Source organism: Aristolochia californica, unplaced genomic scaffold (assembly GCF_029961685.1).
Source record: "Aristolochia californica isolate CCGP_79_NKW_82.1479 unplaced genomic scaffold, dmAriCali1.0.hap1 SCAF_4, whole genome shotgun sequence".
NCBI classification, from domain to species: domain Eukaryota; kingdom Viridiplantae; phylum Streptophyta; class Magnoliopsida; order Piperales; family Aristolochiaceae; genus Aristolochia; species Aristolochia californica.
In genome coordinates, this window is record NW_027182103.1 from 3,211,291 (window position 1) to 3,232,919 (window position 21,629).

The 21,629-nt window shown below is 37.3% G+C and overlaps 2 protein-coding genes across 6 annotated transcripts; both read left to right on the forward strand.

Moving 5' to 3' along the window:
* Positions 1 to 325: 325 nt before the first annotated feature.
* On the forward strand, positions 326 to 8,077 carry LOC137964007 (protein MEI2-like 4). 5 transcript variants are annotated; one of them, XM_068811264.1, is made up of 15 exons: positions 326 to 940; positions 1,896 to 2,056; positions 2,924 to 2,969; positions 3,338 to 3,649; positions 3,770 to 4,212; positions 4,307 to 4,465; positions 4,514 to 4,645; positions 4,723 to 4,874; positions 5,131 to 5,228; positions 5,318 to 5,767; positions 5,859 to 6,525; positions 6,623 to 6,707; positions 6,794 to 6,862; positions 6,980 to 7,159; positions 7,322 to 8,077. In XM_068811264.1, exons 2-15 carry the CDS (start codon positions 1,967 to 1,969, stop codon positions 7,481 to 7,483), a joined length of 3,045 nt encoding a protein of 1,014 aa, XP_068667365.1. In that variant the 5' UTR covers positions 326 to 940; positions 1,896 to 1,966; the 3' UTR covers positions 7,484 to 8,077. The 5 variants fall into 5 exon arrangements, with proteins under 5 accessions (XP_068667365.1, XP_068667366.1, XP_068667367.1 ...); XM_068811265.1 differs by having other exon boundaries at positions 5,318 to 5,764; positions 7,322 to 7,819; XM_068811266.1 differs by having other exon boundaries at positions 4,723 to 4,871; positions 7,322 to 7,819.
* Positions 8,022 to 20,553, forward strand: LOC137964008 (vacuolar protein sorting-associated protein 26B-like). The gene is made up of 13 exons (XM_068811270.1): positions 8,022 to 8,047; positions 9,468 to 9,768; positions 15,192 to 15,242; positions 17,400 to 17,474; positions 17,610 to 17,684; positions 17,840 to 17,912; positions 18,000 to 18,044; positions 18,565 to 18,676; positions 19,229 to 19,295; positions 19,394 to 19,438; positions 19,586 to 19,641; positions 19,747 to 19,922; positions 20,025 to 20,553. Exons 3-13 carry the CDS (start codon positions 15,240 to 15,242, stop codon positions 20,201 to 20,203), a joined length of 906 nt encoding a protein of 301 aa, XP_068667371.1. The 5' UTR covers positions 8,022 to 8,047; positions 9,468 to 9,768; positions 15,192 to 15,239; the 3' UTR covers positions 20,204 to 20,553.
* The last annotated feature ends 1,076 nt before the right edge of the window (positions 20,554 to 21,629 follow it).

Sequence of the window (21,629 nt, forward strand, 5' to 3'; positions counted from 1 at the left end):
ATTCCACGTATTATTTGGATTTTCTTATATTACTATTAATTACCCTCTCCCGATCCCATCATCATCCAAAGTGTTTCTATTTTCTTTTCTGATAATTAACGGCCCAGAGTTATTTTTAACTGTGGGTCCCACATTTTGGTATTTTACGTAATTTGTTAGAATTGGAGCCTGGTTTGGACTGCTGTGAGCCACGGCTCGGCTGGAGAAGATACGAGGGCGCCGTTAACAGTTTAACGGCCGGGGACGGTTTCGCTTTTTCTCTCATTAACGGCCGTCAGCGGTTCCGACCCGCCCCTCTCTCCTCTCGTGTTTGTAGGAAGGCCGATCAGTTGGGAATTCTGCTTTACGGCCGTTTATCCATTCTTCCGCAACCCCCTCGCCTGTCTCGCCTCTTTTCATTCTCTCACATCTCCCTCAAAGCCCCCCTACACCTTCTCTCCTTGCCCTCTCCCTCTCTCTTTTCGAGCGAGCGGGCGAGGGATCGGAGAATACTCGGTATTTCTTCTGATTCCTCTCGCCGTCGCCGGAGTCAGAATTCGGGTGCAGATCCTTCACCGGGGCTGCCGTAGATACCCACGGTGAGAGGCCTCCGGGAGGAAACGGATTAGGAGAAAGGGATTTTTGTTGGCGTTCAACGTTCCCTTTTTTTTCCTTTTTTTTTTTTTTTCTTCTTTTTTGAGTTTCTGGGTGTATTTCGTGCAATGCGGGAAAAAGAAGGCATCGCTTTGGAGCTTCTTACACGGCACAGATGCCGAGATCCCTTGTTCAAACACCCTTGCCTTATGCCGTAATCCATTCCATTTCCGCTCCGTCGTGGGGTTAAATGCGCACCCTGCCCTTCTCCTCCTCTCTCCTCTCGTTCCGTTGTGGTTCTTTTGCGTTGTCGGACTGGTTGAGATAAGGGGAGTTGTGGAGAGCCGAGGACCGAGAGCGTGATCGGGTGAGGTGGTTTTGCATTTTTTTTTCTTTGTTTTTTGGGAATTCGTCTTTATGACGTTCTTCGTTTCTTCCTTTTTCTTTTTTTTTAAAGTTTTTGCCTGCCGATCGTTGGGTTTAGTACGTGCTGAGTTATTTTCCGGTTGGGTTTGACATGGCTTTGAGTTCCTTGTTGTGATCTACGGTTGAATTGCGCGTTCTGTGATCGGGATTTTGCGAAAATAGTCTCAGTTTTTCCGTAAGGGGATTTTTATTTTGTTTTCTTTTTTATGGTTTATGTTTTTGTTTTCTTTTTTGAATTTTTGAGGCCGGGAAAGTTTTAGTTTTTTTCTTTTGAGATCGATTGTCACTTTCTTGGCTTGAATTTTTCTGTCTCTCGTTTTTCGGCAGTATGAATTTTTGTGTCGCGATCTCACGTTTTACCTCATTTTTCTTCCCTAACATTCCCACTACTACCGATTTCGTGGGAGTTCTCCTGTGTTTGAATTTTGATGTACTTGCTCGGTTTACTGTTTGGCGAGGATTTTTCCTTCATTCGTTTTACTTGTTTCGTACTAGTGGCTCTTTTTCTTCCAATATTATGGTTGTTAATTCCACATTCCCATTTTACAACTTTTGCGGTGCAATTCTGCAACTTTTGGTTCTAAACCTCGATTAGTTTACCCCTGTGGTGATGATTTGTCAAATTGAATTTAATGGAATGACGTAGAACTCTCTCTGGGTGCTCTTTGATTTCCTCGTACACCGATGTACTTGATCTCCTCTCTCCCCTTTCATCCGTTTCGTTTATGATACCCATTTTTCATTCCCTGTTTGTTAAATGTTATTGTTCCTATGACTCTGGTTTCTTTAGTAATAGTAGGCGTTGGTATTTGAGGCAATTCGGGTTTCAGCTTTTTAAATTTAATGTTTTGAATGCCGGCTGAATTTGAATTGATTGGCTTGACAACCCGATGCAGATTGCAGGTCTTTGGTTTCAATCTTGATGCTTGGGAGACAACCTTTAAGGCTTAGGTTTCTGTTCTGAAGGATGCCGTCTGAAATAATGGACAAAAGAGGCTTGTCGTCAATGTATGGGCCATCATCCTTCTTTTCTGAGGAGCTCCGATTTCCTGCTGAGGTATGTACCCTTATTTTACTTGAGACTATTTTTTTTTTTTAACACCTCATAATTTGTGGGCCGTTTCTATTTCTTATTATCCATCTGCTGAGGTCTGAAGAGAGCTTCATGCAGTTCAATTTTTCTGCATCCACCTGAGTTTCTCAGTTGAGCTGACAGACTTTGGTCTTCGTGCCTTGCAGAAGCCTCGTATTCTTTTTTCATCTTCTTTTGGAAATTGCAAATGTTGTCTTTGTTGGAGTTTTTCTTTTTAGTAGACCATTTGTGATTTTTATCCTTTTGTCCTCCCCCTCCCTCCTATGCCTGGAAGGCATCAATTTCTTAGATCTCTTTCATATTCTCTTCAGCATTGCCTGATCACTTCTGAAGCAATACATTTTGTATGAAATATCTTAAACTATCGTGTATTCTGGATGTTATTACAGTTATCTTTTTAACCCTGAACCTGATTTCTATATTCGATCTTGTTATTGGCCAAATGCCTCTTAGAATGCTTTCAGCGCTTTGGCTTTTGAAACTACTCTCTTTCTGAATTCTGTATATCTTACTATTACTCTTGAACTTCCTATAAACATCTGTCATACTGTGATTCGTAATTTGGTTTTGTGATGATAATTACTTTCCCCCCTCCTTCATTCATTTAACTGTTTCATCATGGCTCTTCATGATCAGTATTTCTTAAGCATTCATTGTATTTTTTTATATTAATACTTTGGGTGTATCAATTGAAGGTGCCTTGTAATCCTTTGCAAATTTTCTTGTGGAAATGGCTATTTAGCTTCTTGGTTTTGCTCCCAACGTCAATTTGTAAATTCTACTTTTTTGTGTTAGTTTGTCATTATTCTTCTTTGCCTTTTTTTCTCACAGAGACAAGTGGGGTTTTGGAAACCTGAGTCCGTGCCAAGTCATCATGGTGAGTATTTTCACTAGAGGTTTAATGTTCCATTTCTGGTTTCATGAAAGATTCTTTAGTGTGTAAGGATTGAAATCCAACATCTGGGATCTTCTGAGAGCAAGTTCTGATCTATTAAGATCTATAGTGATTAGTGATTGTATGTTATGCGCATTACACAGATTTGATATAGTGTCTATCTATGTGTGGAATTTCTATATCTAAGAAATGGCAAACTCTGATGTCCATTGAAGTAAACAATTATCTAGAGAGAACTTCTGTCATCAAAATTTTCAGTAGCTCTTACTGTGGCGTTACAAATTGCTTTATTGTTTACTAATATTTTAATCTGTTTTGGAAATGATAATAATAGATGCTACTGTTGTCAGGCAATAAGGCTGATTGTTCATCACCATTGGAAAAACTGCATGTGGTAGGTGCAAGTACCATGGAGCGTTTAGAACTTCATCAGTTTATAGATCATAAGGCCAAGGTTAGCTTTGAGAGACATTTGGTAAGTCATGAGAGGGCATCCAGCTTGCCTATGGCATCATGGAAAGTAATGGATCAAGATTTTGGATCAAAGTCAAATTTATATGTGCAACCTGCAACCTTTTTTGGTGAAGGGAACAACAGTGAAGGAACCCATTTTGAGAACGGTCTCTTCTCCAGTTCATTGTCAGACATGTTTACAAGAAAGTGTAAGTTTGGAGTTATCTGTGATTATTTGCTCTTATGGCTATACTTTTTCCAGAATGATGGTTTAATTGCTTATTGCATTTTTTAAGAAAAATGCTTATTGTTATATTTTTTTAATGCAGTGAGATTATCAACAAGTGATGTACTTTATGGTCAGTCTGTTGATACTGTTGCCTCTCAGTTTGATGAAGATGAGCCCTTAGGGTCCCTCAAAGAAATTGAGGCTCAGACTATTGGGAACCTCCTTCCTGATGATGATGACCTGCTATCAGGAGTACTCGATGAACTTGAATATGTTGGCCAGTCCAATACTGGAGAGGATATTGAAGATTTCGATCTGTTTAGTAGTGGTGGTGGATTGGAACTAGAAGCAGACGATGGTCTAAATGGCTATGGTGGTAACAAGAGTTCAGAATTACTTGAAGGTTTATCGAATGGTCAGCAAGGATGTCCAAATAGCCCTTTTGCTGGTGAGCATCCTTATGGGGAGCACCCTTCTAGAACACTTTTTGTAAGAAATATAAATAGCAATGTGGAAGATTCGGAGCTTAAGGCTCTTTTTGAGGTACCATTCCTCACTCATATGCTGATCATTTTGAGTCAATTGTTTGTTGTTAGTAGCAAGTGGATTCTGACAACTTTGATTAAAAAATGTTCAGCAATATGGAGATATACGTACCTTGTACACTGTCTGTAAACATCGAGGTTTTGTGATGATATCTTATTATGATATAAGGGCTGCTCGGAACGCAATGCGAGCTCTTCAAAATAAGCCATTGAGGCGTAGGAAGCTGGACATACATTTTTCAATTCCTAAGGTACTTGCTATCTCTGACTGCAACCTTCCTGGTAGAGTCTGATGATAGATTATGTATTTGCAGGATAATCCTACTGAGAAAGATATTAACCAGGGCACATTAGTGGTATTCAACCTTGATTCTTCAGTTTCTAATGATGAACTCCGCCAGATTTTCGGTATTTATGGAGAAATTAAAGAGGTGAAACTTGATTCTGTTGTCAAGCTGTAGGCTTCTGTATTACTCGACCTGCTAAGATCTGATTTGCTGGTCTACAGATCCGTGAAACTCCACACAAGCGTCATCACAAATTCATCGAGTTCTATGATGTTAGAGCTGCTGAAGCTGCACTTCGTGCTTTGAACAGGAGTGATATTGCAGGAAAGCGTATCAAGCTTGAGCCCAGCCGCCCTGGGGGTGCAAGACGGTGGTATTCTCCATTCAAAATGTGTCTTCTTTCTTTCATTTAATCATTTAGAGGTTTTCAATTTTAGGACTTCAGACCCTCTATCGAGCTTCTTTTAGAATTGTTATTTTAATGGTGCTTTTAATAGTCATCCCTTCTCTAACCCCAAACCCCCTTCTCAAGGAGTTAAGAAATGTTCATTTTGAATACTTTCTTTCTGCATCTGTAGGGTATTATCCCTAGTGGCATTTCATGGTTTGACAAAAAAAAAATTTATCAGCTTGATGCAGCAATTCTCTCCAGAACTGGACGAGGAGGAAGCTGTTGGATTCCAGCAACCTAGCAGCCCAACTAGTGACTCGCCTTCTGGAGGTTATGGTATGATGCTTTGGTTCCATCCCTCCTGTCTAGTGTTTACAAATGGTTATTAAGCCTTGACTTCTTAAATTTAATTCCTGTCCTTTCAGGATCTCTTCCACATGGATCAATCGCTTCAAGCCATGAGAATGGAGCTATCCAGGGTCTACATTCTGCAATTAGAGTTCCCATTAGCCCATTCACTGAAAATGGATTTCATGGGCTTTCTTCGAGTGTTCCTCATAGCATGTCCTCTCCTGTTAGGGTTGTATCTGTGGGGAGTCATGCCAATCAATCTGGGCTTGGTGAAGCCAGTCACTCATTGGGCCAAATGAAATTTAGCTTCCAAAACATGCCAACATTTCATCCTCAATCACTACCTGAGTACCCTGATGGTGTAACCAATGGCGGCATCCCATACAATTCCCCAGGAACCATGTCCACCATGGCAGTCAGTTTGAATTCTGTGCAAAGCGATGGAGTTGATGCTCGACACATGCATAGATTAGGTTCGGGTGTCCCTAATAGGCATTCACATTCTTTTGAAGTCAATGAAGGTGGTAAGCAAAACCTTGTGTTGCTCTTTTAGCTTCTTGCCTGGATGTTGTTGTGCTTTTTTTCTTTTACTAATTGCTTTTTGTGATACTGCAGTTTTTGGAACCTCCGGAAACGGAAGTTGCCCCCTTCATGGGCATCACTATGTCTGGGGAAACTCCAATTCCTATCATCCTCCTCCTGGCCCCATGATGTGGTCAAACTCTCCATCTTTTGTGAACAGTGTGCAAGGTCTTCCACAACAACTGCATGGACTTCCTCATGCACCATCTCACATAATGAGCACTGTTTTACCTCTACCCCATCAACACCATGTAGGTTCTGCACCTGCAGTTAATCCTTCGCTTTGGGACCGACACCCTGCTTATGCAGGGGACTCTGCTGAAGCATCTGGTTTTCACCCTGGTTCTCTTGGAACTATTGGATATTCTGGGAACTCTACCTTACATCCACTTGAACTTGCTACCCATAACATGTTTCCTCATGTCAGTGGGAACTGCATTGATCCTTCTATTTCACCTGCAAATGTTGGGATGCCCTCAACTCAGCAGAGGACCCACATGTTCCCTGGAAGAAATCCGATGATTCCTCCCATGCCTAATTCATTTGATGGCCCTAGTGAACATCGGGTTAGAGGTAGGAGAGGTGGTGAATCAAATTCTAATCAACCTGACAACAGGAAGCAGTATGAACTTGATATTGACCGTATTGTGCGTGGGGAGGACACCAGAACTACACTTATGATAAAAAACATTCCTAACAAGTATGCAAGTTCCTCTCTCCTATCTTCCATCAGTCGCTTTTATTTGTATCTTCTGGGTTTGTTTTCATTATTGTTATTGATTTTTTTTTTTTCACAGGTATACTTCGAAGATGCTTTTGGCTGCAATTGATGAGCACCACAGAGGAACATATGATTTCATTTATTTGCCTATTGACTTTAAGGCAAGATCAACTCTGAATTTCTTTTAAATGGTTAAACTATTTTTGTGCTCCTTTTTTTTATAATATTTTGTGTTTTGATTTTATAGAATAAATGCAATGTGGGCTATGCCTTCATCAACATGATTGATCCGGTGCAAATTGTCCCATTCTATCAGGTACCGTTTTTAGTGTAATGCTATCATAATCTATTTGATGTATTAAAAAAAAATCATTCACTTTGAATTCTATTCCATTTTGGCAAAAAGACTTAAAAATGAGGGAATCCTATTCAGGCTTTCAATGGGAAAAAGTGGGAGAAGTTTAACAGTGAGAAAGTCGCATCACTTGCTTATGCCCGCATCCAGGGGAAAACTGCTCTCATTGCTCACTTCCAAAATTCAAGTTTGATGAATGAGGATAAACGATGTCGACCAATACTGTTTCACTCGGATGGTCCGAATGTCGGTGATCAGGTAATGTTCCACAGTATCCTAATTATTTAAAACTTATGCTGTTATTTTTTTTGTGAAATGTTTTATTGTTTTTTTTTAAATGAAAATGTTATGTTATCTTGTTTGCTGAGTCATTTTAATTTATACTTTTAGTAATTGTTGAATGCCTTTTTTTCTCTATAGGAGCCTTTTCCAATCGGGGTGAACATCCGTAGTCGTCCTGGCAAAACCAGGACCAACAACAGCGACGAAACTCACCAAGGAAGCCCATCAACCTCTGCAAATGGGGAGGAAGCTTCCAACGGAACAGAATCTTCTTCAGGTTCTTCAAAGGATTCTGAGTGACCAAATCCAGCTTTTTTGGGCACTAACTTAGATCCATAAACCAGTAATACAAAGAAAGAACTTGTCCCCAAGAAATTTTCTTTTATTTATGTAATTTTTAGTGTTTGTAACACTGGCGGAGATCTGACGGATTCTTTTGGACACTTTCGAGTAGCCCTTTAGTTTTGGAACCAAAGGCCTAAATACGAGGGATAGGCGAGGCCAAACAGTGGACAAAGCTCAAGAATTTTGGACTGTCAAGAGAAATAAGTGTACAGGAGGAATTTGTATGTGAGAGCAGTGGGATCAATCTGTATTTTTGCTGCGGTTTGAAAGGGCTCCTCTGATTTTCCTTTCTTTCTTCACTATCCTTTTGTTGTTTTCTTCTCCTCAGATTGGAGACCCCATTATCTGGGTATCTCTCTCTTTTTTCTTTTGTGTTTTTTGGAGTGGCAGGGTGAAATACTGATATTCTCTGTTGAGGTATATTGTGTGTGTAGCCCTGTGAATTTTGTTTTTGCAGTGCTGTTCATGAAATGTTTGACTAATGAAAGAAAAGGGGAAAAGTCCATCCATTAATTGAAGGTATGTGGCTAATCTCCTCTTTACTTTTAACTCTTCTTTCTGCCCCTTCTTTGTTATCTCTCCTTGTAGGCCTTTGCTTGCAATCATGGCATGCTTTAAGAAATGGATCAAAGTTATCCAATATAATAATCCTCCCAAGACAAAAAAAAAACAGCCCTGTACAGCAAAGCCATTTGCCAGCATCTCTTTGTTCCAATCTAGCCCTGCTGTCACAAAATGCATATGCCTACATTTAAGTATACATAATAAATAAATAAAAGTTGGTTGTAAAGGTGATTCTGAGAAGGAACATGCTACAATTAACAAACTGTCGGTTCAGCCAGGTTTGTTTCTCTGTACTCATTTGGTTGCTTTGCATGTTTTAGATCTCCAATCTCTGCCATTGACAAGAATAAGAGCAAGCTTCATGAATTCTTTAATTGGGCAATGTCTTCTAAAGACTTGAAGGCTTGGCAGCCACATCTTGTGTCTCTCATCTTTGGGTTAAGTGGGGATCCTATCTCCAAAATCCCCAAAAAATTTCTTATATTCAGGTTTTAATTGCATCTTCTAATTCAGTACTCAACAAAGTGCAGTAACATAATCCACAATTAGCATTCAAGTCTCAAAGTGTATATAAATATGTAGAAATATAAACTAGTGGATATATTATAACACAATTAATTTAATGTATGTAAAAATATAAATAGTTTATTTAATAATTTTCTTTTAAATAATAAAAATGTATTGTTTTTATTTTTATTATTTTAGATTATTTAGATCATTAATATAAAATTTTGAATTATATTTTATTTTTATATATTAATTAACATAGATCTCCTATTTTATAAGTTATTTTCGTGGCGTTCACACATCCATACTGAACTTTTCAATTTACAAATTATATATTGATGAAAAAATCTTTGAGTTTACTTTTATATGCAAAAGAATTTTAACAGTCAGTTTTTTCTACAAAGATAAATCGATATTCGAAACAAAAAAGGTCAGAAAGCAAGAGAGGTTCGAACAACAAAGAAAACTTTTATACCATTTTAAAGGGTTATCATATTTATTTAGGCCACAATTTGAGGGTAATCAGCTTTATACTCGTCTCTTCCTAGCAGGTAGACCGACATATGAATACCTTTCCTATGGATCATATACATAGGCTAAGAATTACTAGTTTGAGTAATTTGAGATGCACACATAAATTTTTTTATTAGTGTGATATCACACATGTTACATTTTTTTTAAGTGTTTTTGCTATATTTTATTATAATTTTTTGGTCTTGTGACATAATTTTTATATTTCTCTCGAATTAAAATAAACATTTACAAGGCTATTTTGCTGAGAACAATTGCATCTAAAAGTTTTTCTTATTCTAATTAGGGTTATTTTCAAAATTTTGATCCCATTTATTCTCCCCCTTGTCCATGACAGGCAGAACTGAGCCCATCCGTTCCGAGTCAAAATCCGTTTCAAGCCTCTGGTTAAAATTCAGAACGTGAAAAGAACAGAAAACGGTTTCCGTCGACTACCACTCTCTCGAATTCTTCACTGATCTGTAGCCGTCAAACTTCCGTTTTCTCTCTTCCCGTCAACCGCCCAGACGGCCTAAAAGATCGTCAGCGAGAACGAAGAGAACTCCGTGACTGCATTAGCTCCAGGTCACTTTGACACTCAGATTCGACGCGGTTTCTTCGTGGAAGTTTTCTCCCTTTATTAATGGACCACGTCGAATGTAAGATATCTGATTAGTTGAAAAATTAATTTTGTTATTTTCATCTGAATTTGCGTTCTTCGTCTCTGCATCGATTGCTATCTGAATCACTTGTCTCGATTAGTGGGCATTGGATTTTGAGGTGGTTACGAACAGGGGTTTTAGATTTATAATTTTGGGAGCAATCTTGTAATTACTTTGTTATGCATTTTAGTACATGTATCCAAAGGGGATTTCTATATTTCTTATTTCTGATTGTCAAAAGTGTCTATGAGCGTTCCGTGGGGTTTTAATACAGGGGGATACTAACGGGCTGATAGTGCAGAGCATGGACCTCAGTCGTGCATGATGATGAGATGGTTGGAAGATTTGGTTCTTAGTTTTTGTTGAGTTTGATGAGCTCAATCAGGGCAATATCTGAATTATTTCTGTCGTATCCGAAATCTGTATCGTCTGATGAACCATGCACCACAAGTTGCATTAAGAAAAATCTGTCCTTTTGTTTTGATAAAGTTGAGCATTGTCATTACAGCTCTGCAATTTGATGAGGATTGTTTTTTATTTGCACTTATGTTGTTTGGTTTCTTATTCAAGACATAAGGGTGTAAGGTCAGTCTTAGGTGTGGAAAAAAATATGATTGATGAGTCTATGTCAGAATTCTATTACCCTATCAGTTTTGTTGGTTATATATATATATACTTTTTTGAGAAAGGTTTTTAGGTTAAGTTAATAAGTTTTTATATATTTACATGAGAAAGGTTTGTAGGTTCTATTAATAACAAGTTTAAAAAGAGCCATGAAATTAGAAAGAAAGGAAGTGGGAATTGAATATGGAGTAATATTATTATGAACCACCAAAACAGAGGGTTTCAAATATTAGGACAACAACAATTTAATGACCAAAATTAAATAAATTGGAAAGGCTGTAAAAAAACCTTGATAGGAGCTTATTGCTTTTTGCAAGGAAAGTTCTTTTCATAGTTTTGTCGCTGGATGCTACAGTTGTAAGGTGGTTCCAATCATTTATCTACTCTCATTTGTTTCCTTAATATCCTTAATTTTGACATTCATAATTTTATTTAGTTATATTTTTTTTCCCTTCCTAGAAACTGCTTGTTTATTGCATGAGAAGCTCGAGACTTTTGGGATTAAAAATTGTAGCCTCCTTTTACTATAGTGAACATATCAAGTTATGGTAGAAATAAAGCCAAAATGAACAATATTAGAAGTGCAGAAAGACTGAGTCAGGCATTTAGGACATAAAAAGAAGAAAACTAAGACCATCTAAGGGAGATTTGGACAATATCTTACCCATCTGTGCGGCCTTTTACACGTGATTATGTTTCTGACAAGTCCCTGGATAACATGCTACCTCAGGTTAGCTAAAGATAGATATCCTGTTTGAGTAGGCAATTATGAAATGCTCCTAGGTTAAACATTCATATGTGTCAAAATCTAATGATACTTCCATAATTTCTTTTCCTGATAGTAGGCTTCTAAATCTGATGAAGTGGAGCTCTAGTACTGTCAATACACTCCTCTTTTGTTGAATCTACAACTCCATGAGCAACTAAGAAGGTTATAGACCCCTCATTACCATTTTTCTGAACCGAAGAAGGAAAGGTGACTAGTGAGTGAACCTCAAAAAGTAACTGGAAATGGTACTTTTTCGAGAAGCAACTGGAAATGGGACTTTGCTCTCTTGTTAGTGCCATATGGTAATATTTCTGAAGATTTTCAACAGTTAAGCTAAAAGACATTTGCTACCTCTATGCTTATGCATGCAATTTGCTCTTTACCGTCCTAATTGTATCATCCCATTTGTGTTCTTAAAGTTTCCTTTCCTAATGTTGTTTAAACATGCATACACCCTATACCCTGGTGAGGCTTGAACCCAAGACTTCACATTAGAAACCCTGCATGTGCTTTTGAGCCAAAGGTCCAATCCACATCATCCCTGTTGTTGCACTACTAATTTTTCTACCCTCCTACCAAAAAATGAGAAGAATGAACTCAGTGATTATCAATGAATCTCTATTTCTGTGTGGGCATTTGCAGAAATGTGGATTTTTTTTTTTTTTTTTTGAGTAATGTGAGAAATTCATTAAACAAAAGAATAAGAAGGATACAAAGAGAGAGCAGCAAACAGCCTTAACAAAGAAAAAACCCAGCCAGTATCTAAAAGGGAATGAATCACCAACAACACCGTGTTGTTAAGTAACCACAAGTGGGCTAAGAGTCTGTAGTACAATTAGCACTTCTTACTACATGCTTTCAACAAGAATGACTCCCTGACTGAGGACAAATCTCATCATGTACATGGAGTAAACGCCATGGGGCCTTGCCAATGCCGTAAGCCAACTAATGCTCACTCTAGAATCTTTTTCAATGATAATGGGAGATATAAACAACTGGTTATATGGCCCTTAAACCATGGAGAAGAACATGAAACTTTACCTCAGAGTCATACTCACTCAAGGGGAGGGAAAATACAAAGGACCATACCTGTGTGATCTCGAAAGTAATCCCCTTGTCCCGTGGGACCTGGATTTCCTTTAAAACAATCATCAAGATTAAGTTTTAACCAATTCACCTATGGAAAAAAAAAAAAACAGCCACATCCATTCAATGCTTTATTAAGGACTGCACTATGGAGATGACTGAAATGTGGATTAAATAAGTTCATGGCATTAAAATACCACTAACTTTGAAAATTAGTACTTAAATGGGCTTAGTCTATTCGCTACTCTAATTTGATAATAATTTGTGCACCATGAATGTGCAACTCCATATTTGTACATTTAGTTGTAGAGGTTGGTCCAACTATAGGTTGCAAGGTTTGTGCAAAAAATCCAATCATGAGATCAACTGCTCAGCTTGTACAAGTTTGGAGTTATGATTCAGGGCGAGTGTATGGTTGCTCTTCTAGTTTACTCCTTAATTTTGTAAACAGGATTACATGTGCACTAAAGAGTATAAGTTTCATCAAATAATCAATGCTTGTGTTGAGTAAAAACCTCCATAACCTAGAGTCACAATGCAACTAAATGCATCGCATCTTAATGATTAATCAGTATCCCTTTTTTTATAACATCGAAAAATATATTACATAAAAGAAGCTCCAGTAAAAGAGAAATACATAAAAAGAAGATGAAACTAGCAACAAGCAAAAGAAACCAAAACCAAAAATACAATCATTAATTTTTTTTCAAAAATCCATTAAATACTTGTGGAGGGATTTACTTCCTTGAAGCCGGACTGATTATAATTAAGGAGTCTCCTTCTACTATAAGAAGCATAGAGAAACTAGTTGAGTAAATTTTAAGGCCCTGAAGAAGGGCTCTTTATTTTGACATTGTGAAATCACACAAGCCAAAGAAATTAGAAAAAAACAAGTTGGATATTACATATCACCTTTCCAAAAAAAAAAAGAATATTACATGAGGAGTCTCGAATAGCACCACCTCCATCAACCAAGCCAGCATTTATGCGAGAGCTACTATCAAAATTTAGCTTAAGAGAACCAAAAGGCGAATAACACCACCTCCACCAGCCAACCTAGGATTTCTGCAAGAGCTACCGTCAAAATTTAGCTTAAGAGAACCAAAAGGAGGAGGAGACCAATAAATGAGCATGAGCATTTGGATTAGAGGAGAAAGATTACTCTTCTCCAATTATTCTGAATGAGGGAGCTACGCGAATGGAATGATAATACATATCCTTATCATGCCTTTTTCTCTTTTTGATAGTTAAATATGTGGTATAGTCAGTATCATAGTTTGGATATAATCATAACTCTACCAAAGCAAGAGTGCATCAGAGTGGTAATAAGACAGTGAGTTGGTAGATGGTAGACTGAACGACTTATGACCTTATTTCTGAGATTGCTAATGTGTCTATGAAGTGCCAAAACACAGCCAGTCATGAAGCCCTAGTAAGAGTAAGACAAATAGCTGCAAAATCTATGAAATTTTAGGACTACATAAAACATTAGTTTTCATCTATGCCATCCACTGGATCCTGCTCAAAATTGTGGTTTGTGTTTGTGTCATTATGTTGCCCCTCGTTGGCAAGACTGTATTTTGTTAGTTTGTCCTATCCTATTGGATGTACAAGTTGTACTACCTAGTTACTTATACCTTACCTTAAAGCTCTTAGGGAGAAGCAAACCATACAAAAGTTGCAGAGAAGATAGAGAATAAGCCATTGGCGAAACAAAAATATGGTCAACTGTTGTTAGATTATCTATCAACATCAATAGGATGACACATTTAAAAAAAAACATCAAAAGGATGACAATTCTAGTGAGGCTATTTTGTGTTTAGAATGGCTAAATCTATCTTCTTTTTTTTGTATAATTTGGTTTTCTTGGGTTTTTGGTCTGTTTCTGTTCTTATATGAAATCTTAAGAAGGTTAAAGATTTTGAAAACTGTTGATTATCTTGGAATTATGGTGCTCTTTGTTCTTTGTGGAATATTTCTTTGTACTATTGTTGCTTGATGTTTCTCTTAAAGTTGCCAATAGTCATTGTTCCCTGAGTTTCTAATCATTTGTAAGTGTCTCTTCGCCTTTATGCTCTTTTAAATTCTCCACTATCTAGTGACCAGAGCATATACATATGCTCTGTGTTCTTTAACTGGAAGTGCTAATGACATTAGACATCATTCACATTGTTAACAATCAACTATTTTCTGTATTAACTCAAGAACTTATTTCCTTTTATTCACCAGTTACCCTTAATGTTATTTTAAAACACAGGGTGATATATTGCCTCGTGTTTCCTGGTCTAATTGAGAAGAACAGATCTTAACGGCTTGCAAGTTTGTATATGCTAACTGTATGCCTTTTTCTGAAATAGTGTAAGGAATATTCTTTTATTCTTTATTATTATTATTTTTGTTTTTATTTTTTATTTTGTGATGTTGGTCTCTTATAAAGCCCTTGATCAAAGAATATATTGTTGCATTTTCTGGTAACTTTTGGCTGATTTTTTTGGTAAAATATGTTAATGGCTAAATAAGATCCATAATAGTTGTAATGATGCCATGTTTAACCAAAAAAAGCAGTACAAAGAGCTAGGATTGTTAAGGTTTTCTCCAGCTTTCTATGAGTTTCTTATATTCAATCCCAGCTTAGTTTAGTAGCGCAAACATAGAGATACAAATGTCTTGATTGGAGAAACCAGGACATAAGGCATTCTTGACTAGATTTATCGTCCTGCAATGCAACAAGCTGGATTGCTTTTTGTCAGGAGTGAACAAAGCCAGAATAGTCTTTTCTATGAAATTGAGAGAAGAGCATATAGTGCATATCCTTTGTCTAGTTGTTTTTACTAGTCATCCAACATATCCATGTTTATGTGGGAAACGATATACTGTCATATATGCTACTGGCCTTTCTATTTGAATTTGGAAGTGATTCCCATTGCATGTATGCATGTAGGTCCTTGTTGGATGTAGGACTTCAAGCCACTCACTGATTGTAGAAAGCATGGTAAGCAACCAGGAGACCTGGTTCTGAACGTTCAAAGTGATTGAATTTACAGCAGCATTTTTTCATTGTTGTTTAGCATTTTAATTCTTGTTTGGTTTTATCCTGTTCCTTTCTTTAGTATTAACCTTATTGGATCTGTTTTTTTGAGACATGTTTGCTTTATTGCTATGAAGTAACAGTCAGGTCCTGTTAGATTTTGATTGCTTTATCCGTGTTGAGATCTATATTGTGATCACATGAACTGGTTTTGTTCTTGCTGTTTTGCAGATAATGTTTTTAATACGCTTATTTTCTGTATTGTCTAATCTTTGTCACCTTACACATAGGTGGTAATCTTGTCCATTTGGCCTTTCAGAAATGTAAAGCTAATATAGGTGATCACCATGGAAGCTTATGTTTAGTGCTTACATTTAGCTTGCCACAATATAAATTTCATAGAGGCTGTAAAGAATTTGTACATTATATATACTTTTAAAAGTGTCTCCTGATGAGGGTTTGTTTTCTTCTTTAGGTTCTTTTTTGCTAGCTATAAAAATAATAAATGCCTATCTATGCCTAATTACTCTGTCAATTCATTTATCTTTATTTTGACAAATTACTGTCAATATGATAAACTTCAATTGCATTTTTCTTCAAGCACCAATTTTATTGAACATTCAAAAAGTTAAGAGGATAAAAAGTGATCTTCTGATCAATTCATCTGTTAAAAGAAAAACTTTTTACACCATGATGGTGTTTCGTCCTTTGTATTATGACATTTTCATATCACCACATGTCACAGTTTGTCTTGTATTTATCATTTTTACTTTTCAAGAATGTATTGTCTGGATATTTAGTCATCATCTCCGTCATTGTTAAATTAGTCCACATTCTTCCATCTGGTATCTCATTTGTTAGCTCCTAGGATAATGTGTTGTGGGAATTAACTTGAGAATGCCACATGGCAGACTTTGACTTGCTACATTTCTGGTCAAGTCTCCTCCTAACCTTCCCCCAAGTTCTTTACTCACTTTGACGAATTTCTTTTTATTAGTTTATCATATGATCTCCTCCTTTTTCCCATCTACCTTTTAATGCCCATACCCACTGCTATTTCTGCCCATTTTTAGTATCAGTTCTCTTGGGGACATACTTTCTAGTGAGTGGCTTACAAAAGGAAGGAGGGACGGGGGGTTGCAATTAGAAGCCTTTGCTCAACTTTTTACCTCTCTTCTGCATCAAATTTCTCTCTTTTTCTCCTGTTGTCACTTTATTTGATTCTCCATATATCATCATGATTTTATGCTATCAAAGCATTACATCCTTAATTTGATGCCTACCTTTTTCTTTTTCGTTTTTGTTCAAACTTCTCCCTTTTCAGTATTTGCATTGTAATTTTTTTCTTCTGTCTCTGAACAAGGCAGAATTGTTCTTAATGAAATATTCTATGTAATTTTGATTGATCTCTACCTGCTGACTGGAGGGAGATTTCTCTGTCGAAGTCATATATAACCCTGTGACAAAATAAAGATGTTTCAAGTGATTGTTTATTCTGCCACTTTTCATATATTCTGTAACTAGTTATTGGATATACTTATAGAATCCTTGTAGCTTAGGTTCTAGGATACCTATCTTCCATGTTTTATTTATTAATTTCTAGAAAAGAGAAATACTTCATTGACTTGTTGTAATTTGAGTACAATAAGTCTTTGCTTACAATAGAGGAAACAAGTAGAATCCAATTACAAGTAAATTACCCTTGTCCCGGTTACACCCAAAGTTAAACACTAAAAGATAAGTCCTAAAACAATTGAACAACTGAACATAAATAGGAGACTAACATAACTAAAACACCTTTAACTGAGACTCTTTTGTGAGATCTCCTTCTGTGAGACTCTTGTAAGGCTCCACCATATTAATTCTGGTTTTATGAGATTTCTTACTGTGAGAGTCATGTAAAACTCTTCCATATCTGTTGCTTAGGTTCTTGGATATACTTATTGAATCCCTGTAGCTTGGGTTCTAGGATACCTATCTTCCATATTTTATTCATTAATTTTTGTTACTTTGACTTCCCTGTTTGTGATATTTCATATCCTACTAATTTCAACAAGCTTCAAATCTATAAAATGTAATTCATCAACTCTAACATATCTTTTTTTTGTGATAATCAATCAGAATTACCTAATAGGAGCATTTAAGCCTCCATGTAACATTTCAATTACAATTTCTGGTGGAAGAGCACGCAAGCAGGTACGGTGATAATCTTCTTATTTACAAATAAGAACACTTTGCAAAGATCCTGAAGAGAAGTTTTTCATGTTTATTTCTCTTATTTGTTTATTTCTGAGTTTTATATTTATACTTCAGAAGAAATACTTTTTTCAGGCCTCCATAAAGAAGGAAAATGGGCAAATAGCATTAGTTCCTCTTTTTCAAAGTCAGGAAAACATTGTTGGGGAGGTACAACAAAACTTATCTGTATTATATTATGTCCATAGGATACTTTAGTATTGATTTCTTTGGAGGTTTTCGTAGTCCTACACTCTGTTGCCTAGGGATTGTAGTTAAAGAATTATAATCCTGAGACATGATGTGATGTGTCAAATTTTATGCAGATTGCTATAGAACCAATTCAAGGTAAAAAGGTTGAACACAATGGTGTCAAAATTGAACTTCTAGGGCAGATAGGTGAGCTTCTAATATCTTAATAACCAAATGTCTTTTGAGGCTGTTTCATATAGACATTCTGATTGTCACTTTTTCTTTTTTTTGCAGAGCTCTACTTTGATCGTGGCAAATTTTATGACTTCACTTCTCTTGGTGAGTTGACAATCTTGATATTTTTTTTGAAAATAGTTATTGGTGGACAGCTTGAGATTTTATGTTATACATTCCCATTCTGCTCTCTAGCCAATTTGATAATTCTAGGTTAATGAAAATTTTGGACTTTTTGCTACTGATGAAGTCCTTTTAGGCTTAGCATACTCTTTTATTAAGAAAAAGATTGGATAACCAGTGTATCTGATTATAAGAGCTGTATTGTCATCGTTCTATTTGATTTGGAGCTAAAATCATTAAGTTGTTGTGTCCACCAAAATAATATTTTTCTAATTTTTTTGAATTTATGCTAAACATAATTTTTAAATGATTAAATGATTAAATGATTATGTAAATCTTTATTTCCATTAATATAGAAATCTATTAATATAAAATATAAAATATCATTTTATGTGTTGCATGTGTAATTTTTCCGAGGTTTCATGCCTTGGATCTATTCCCAGTTATTTATATTAATCATTTTCAGAAAATAAGTCTTGACTGGTGTTAATCTTGTATGCAGTGCGTGAACTAGATGTTCCCGGTGATATATATGAACGGAAAACATACCCTTTTGAGTTTTCTACTGTTGAAATGCCATATGAGTCCTACAATGGGGTAAACGTAAGACTTAGGTATATTTCTATTTAAGTCTTCTCTCAATCTTCTGACGTTCTGCGTAAAGAAAGTTCGATTAGCTGAATTTCCAGAATCTGGATGCTTTCTAGATTTGCCTTGAAGAATTTGTTTCTCAGCATTGGTTATCATAATAGATTTGTCCCAACTTTTTTTCCTGTCATATACATGGATTGTCCTACTGCTTTTTCGATGAGCTTTCATCACTGACCTACCCTTCTATAATCCTTTCACAACTTGTCTTGTGCCATGTTTGCCCTTCCACTCAACCATCCTCTAAACCTATTTAAGCCATATGAAAAAAACTCTTGTTTTCTCCTATACTTGTGTTATTTTTGTCACACATCCATTCAAATGTTCTCGTGTCTGCTACCTTTATCTTCTGTAGATGTTTCTTCTGTAGTGCCCATCACCCTTTTCCATGTGCACCTATTGCATGGCTCTTCAGGCTCCAATTTCCACTTCAGCCATCCCCTCGTTTATCTCTTTGTTTTTCTTTTTCTCACATAAAAAAAAACTCAACATCTTTATTGTGCCTTTCAATTATTCAGGTATATTCTGAAAGTAACAATCAGCCGGAACTATGTCAGCAACATTGTGGAGTACCAGGATATCTGGGTAATCAGTTTTCTGTTGTCTGGGTTCTTGATGAATAAAGTTACAGCTGTTCTGGTTTCTATGGAAATGACAATTTTTTTTTTTTTTTTTTGGTTCAGGTTCGCCATTATAGTCCTCTTCCATCAATCAACAATAGCATAAAGGTCCGTGTTTTTTTCGTAAAGTTTAACATATCAAATATTCTCGTTATTTTCCAAGATCATGTCAATTGTCTAGGTTTTGTAGAGCAAGGTATATGTACTGTTGCCCCTTTTAAATGCATAAAACTTTTCATTTGCTTATTTACACAGATGGAAGTTGGAATTGAGGATTGCTTGCACATCGAGTTTGAGTATGGTAAAAGCAAGTAAGTGGAATTTATTCTGTGCAGATGAATGATTAACTGCAAATATTTGTGGGAATTGTTGGTGATGGTATTGTATTTGTTAATTGAAATGTTTGCAAAATCCAGATACCATCTGAAGGATGTCATTGTAGGCAAAATATATTTCCTCCTAGTAAGAATCAAGATTAAAAACATGGAGCTTGAAATCCGGCGCCGAGAATCCACAGGGTCAGGCCCCAACACATATGTTGAAACTGAGACGCTAGCAAAGTTCGAATTGATGGATGGTGCTCCAGTCAGAGGTAACTCTTTAATCTAATCCAATTTCTTGCAGTGACCCTTAACCCTGTGCTTCGAGATTACCAATAACTTAAATGTGGCCTTTTTGTTTCTCTGGCCATCAGGGGAATCCATCCCTATTAGATTGTTTCTAAGCCCATATGAACTCACACCGACATATAGCAATATCAACAACAAGTTCAGTGTGAAGTACTACTTGAATCTTGTTCTTGTGGACGAAGAGGACAGACGGTATTTCAAGCAGCAAGAGATCACAGTTTACCGACTAGTAGAAGCTTCTTGATGCCAAGGTCCTGAGGGCATTCTAGTGGGACAAGAATTCATACTACAGCAACAACGAGTACTGCTGCTTGTGCATCTCCATTTGCAAAGAATTGAGGTCGGATGAATGAGAAAGATCCTGCAAGGGTACTTGTTTGAATGTGCATATTTCAGTGACGAATGTGATTCTTAAAGCTCATTTATTCTTTGCTGTGTTTTGCTTCCAAGGATCTTCGGCAACTGAAGACAAGCATGTGTTTCTACTGCACTTTCTCTTTCTCTGAATCAACACCCTTCTCTTTCTGTTAAATTCGGAGTAGGGTTTTTCTTTCTATTTAGCCTACAGACATGAGCATGTCTCTGGTTCAAAGTTGGGTATTTGTGTAAATAATGTTAAAAAAAGGGGTAATATCTTAAAATTTCCTTAAAAATTAATAGCAACTTAATTCACTTGACCTATTCACACAAATTATTAAATACCAACACCCTTCTTTAAGATCGCCGGCCACCAGATGACGGTGGTAGAAGTCGACGCCACCTACATCAAGCCCTTCACCACCGACACTGTCCTCATTGCCCCAGGCCGAACCACCAACGTTCTTCTCAAGGCAGACAAAAACGCCGGCAGCTACGTCGTCGTCGCCGCCTCCACTTTCATGGACACCCCCGATAGTCGCCATCGATAATCAGACAGCCACAGCCTTCCAGCACTACAACGGCACCCTCGCCTCCTCTCTCTCCACATTCACCAAGACTCCCCCGCAGAACGCCACCCCCGTCTCCAACAACTTCACCTCCGCCTTCCGCAGCCTCAACTCCAACAAGTACCCGGAAAAGGTTCCCCCTGACCGTCGATCACTATCTTCTGTTCGCCATCGGCCTTGGCGTCAACCCTTGTGCCACCTGTAACAACGGCAGCTGAGTGGTGGCGAACATCAACAATGTCGGCTTCGTCATGCCCACCACGGCCCTCCTTCTAGCCCGTTAGTTAAACAACAGCGGTGTCTTCACTGACGACCTCCCTGCCAATCCTCCGAGTAAGTTCAACTACACCGGCAACTTGACGACCATGAATCTCGCCACCCAGAACGGAACGCGGCTTTACAGACTCAAGTACAACTCAACCGTGCAACTTGTGTTGCAAGACACTGGGCTGATAGCTCCGGAGAACCACTCCATCCACCTCCATGGATTCAACTTCTTTGCTGTTGGGAAAGGAATAGGGAACTACAACCCCAAGACTGATCCAGCAAACTTCAATCTAGTCGACCCCATTGAGAGAAACAACGGTGAAGGGCCAAACGAATCACTGCTGAATCTTCCCAAATGCTAGAGAGCGACCCAAGACTCCTTTGTTGTCCTGCAAACAACGGTAAAGGGGCAAACGAATACCCAGCGGCATCAAACACCTTCATTTGTACCTGAAACCGTAACTTTAGAAACAAATG

Bases quoted from the DNA above. Each gene is read 5' to 3' on its own strand.
- LOC137964008 (XM_068811270.1), top strand. The intron at 18,677-19,228 runs GTATATTTCTAT...TCAATTATTCAG, and splicing joins GGGGTAAACGTAAGACTTAG to GTATATTCTGAAAGTAACAA. The intron at 19,296-19,393 runs GTAATCAGTTTT...TTTTTGGTTCAG, and splicing joins TGGAGTACCAGGATATCTGG to GTTCGCCATTATAGTCCTCT.
- LOC137964007 (XM_068811264.1), top strand. From the start codon at position 1,967: ATGCCGTCTGAAATAATGGACAAAAGAGGCTTGTCGTCAATGTATGGG. The intron at 6,526-6,622 runs GTATGCAAGTTC...TTTTTTTCACAG, and splicing joins ATAAAAAACATTCCTAACAA to GTATACTTCGAAGATGCTTT. The intron at 7,160-7,321 runs GTAATGTTCCAC...TTTTCTCTATAG, and splicing joins GTCCGAATGTCGGTGATCAG to GAGCCTTTTCCAATCGGGGT.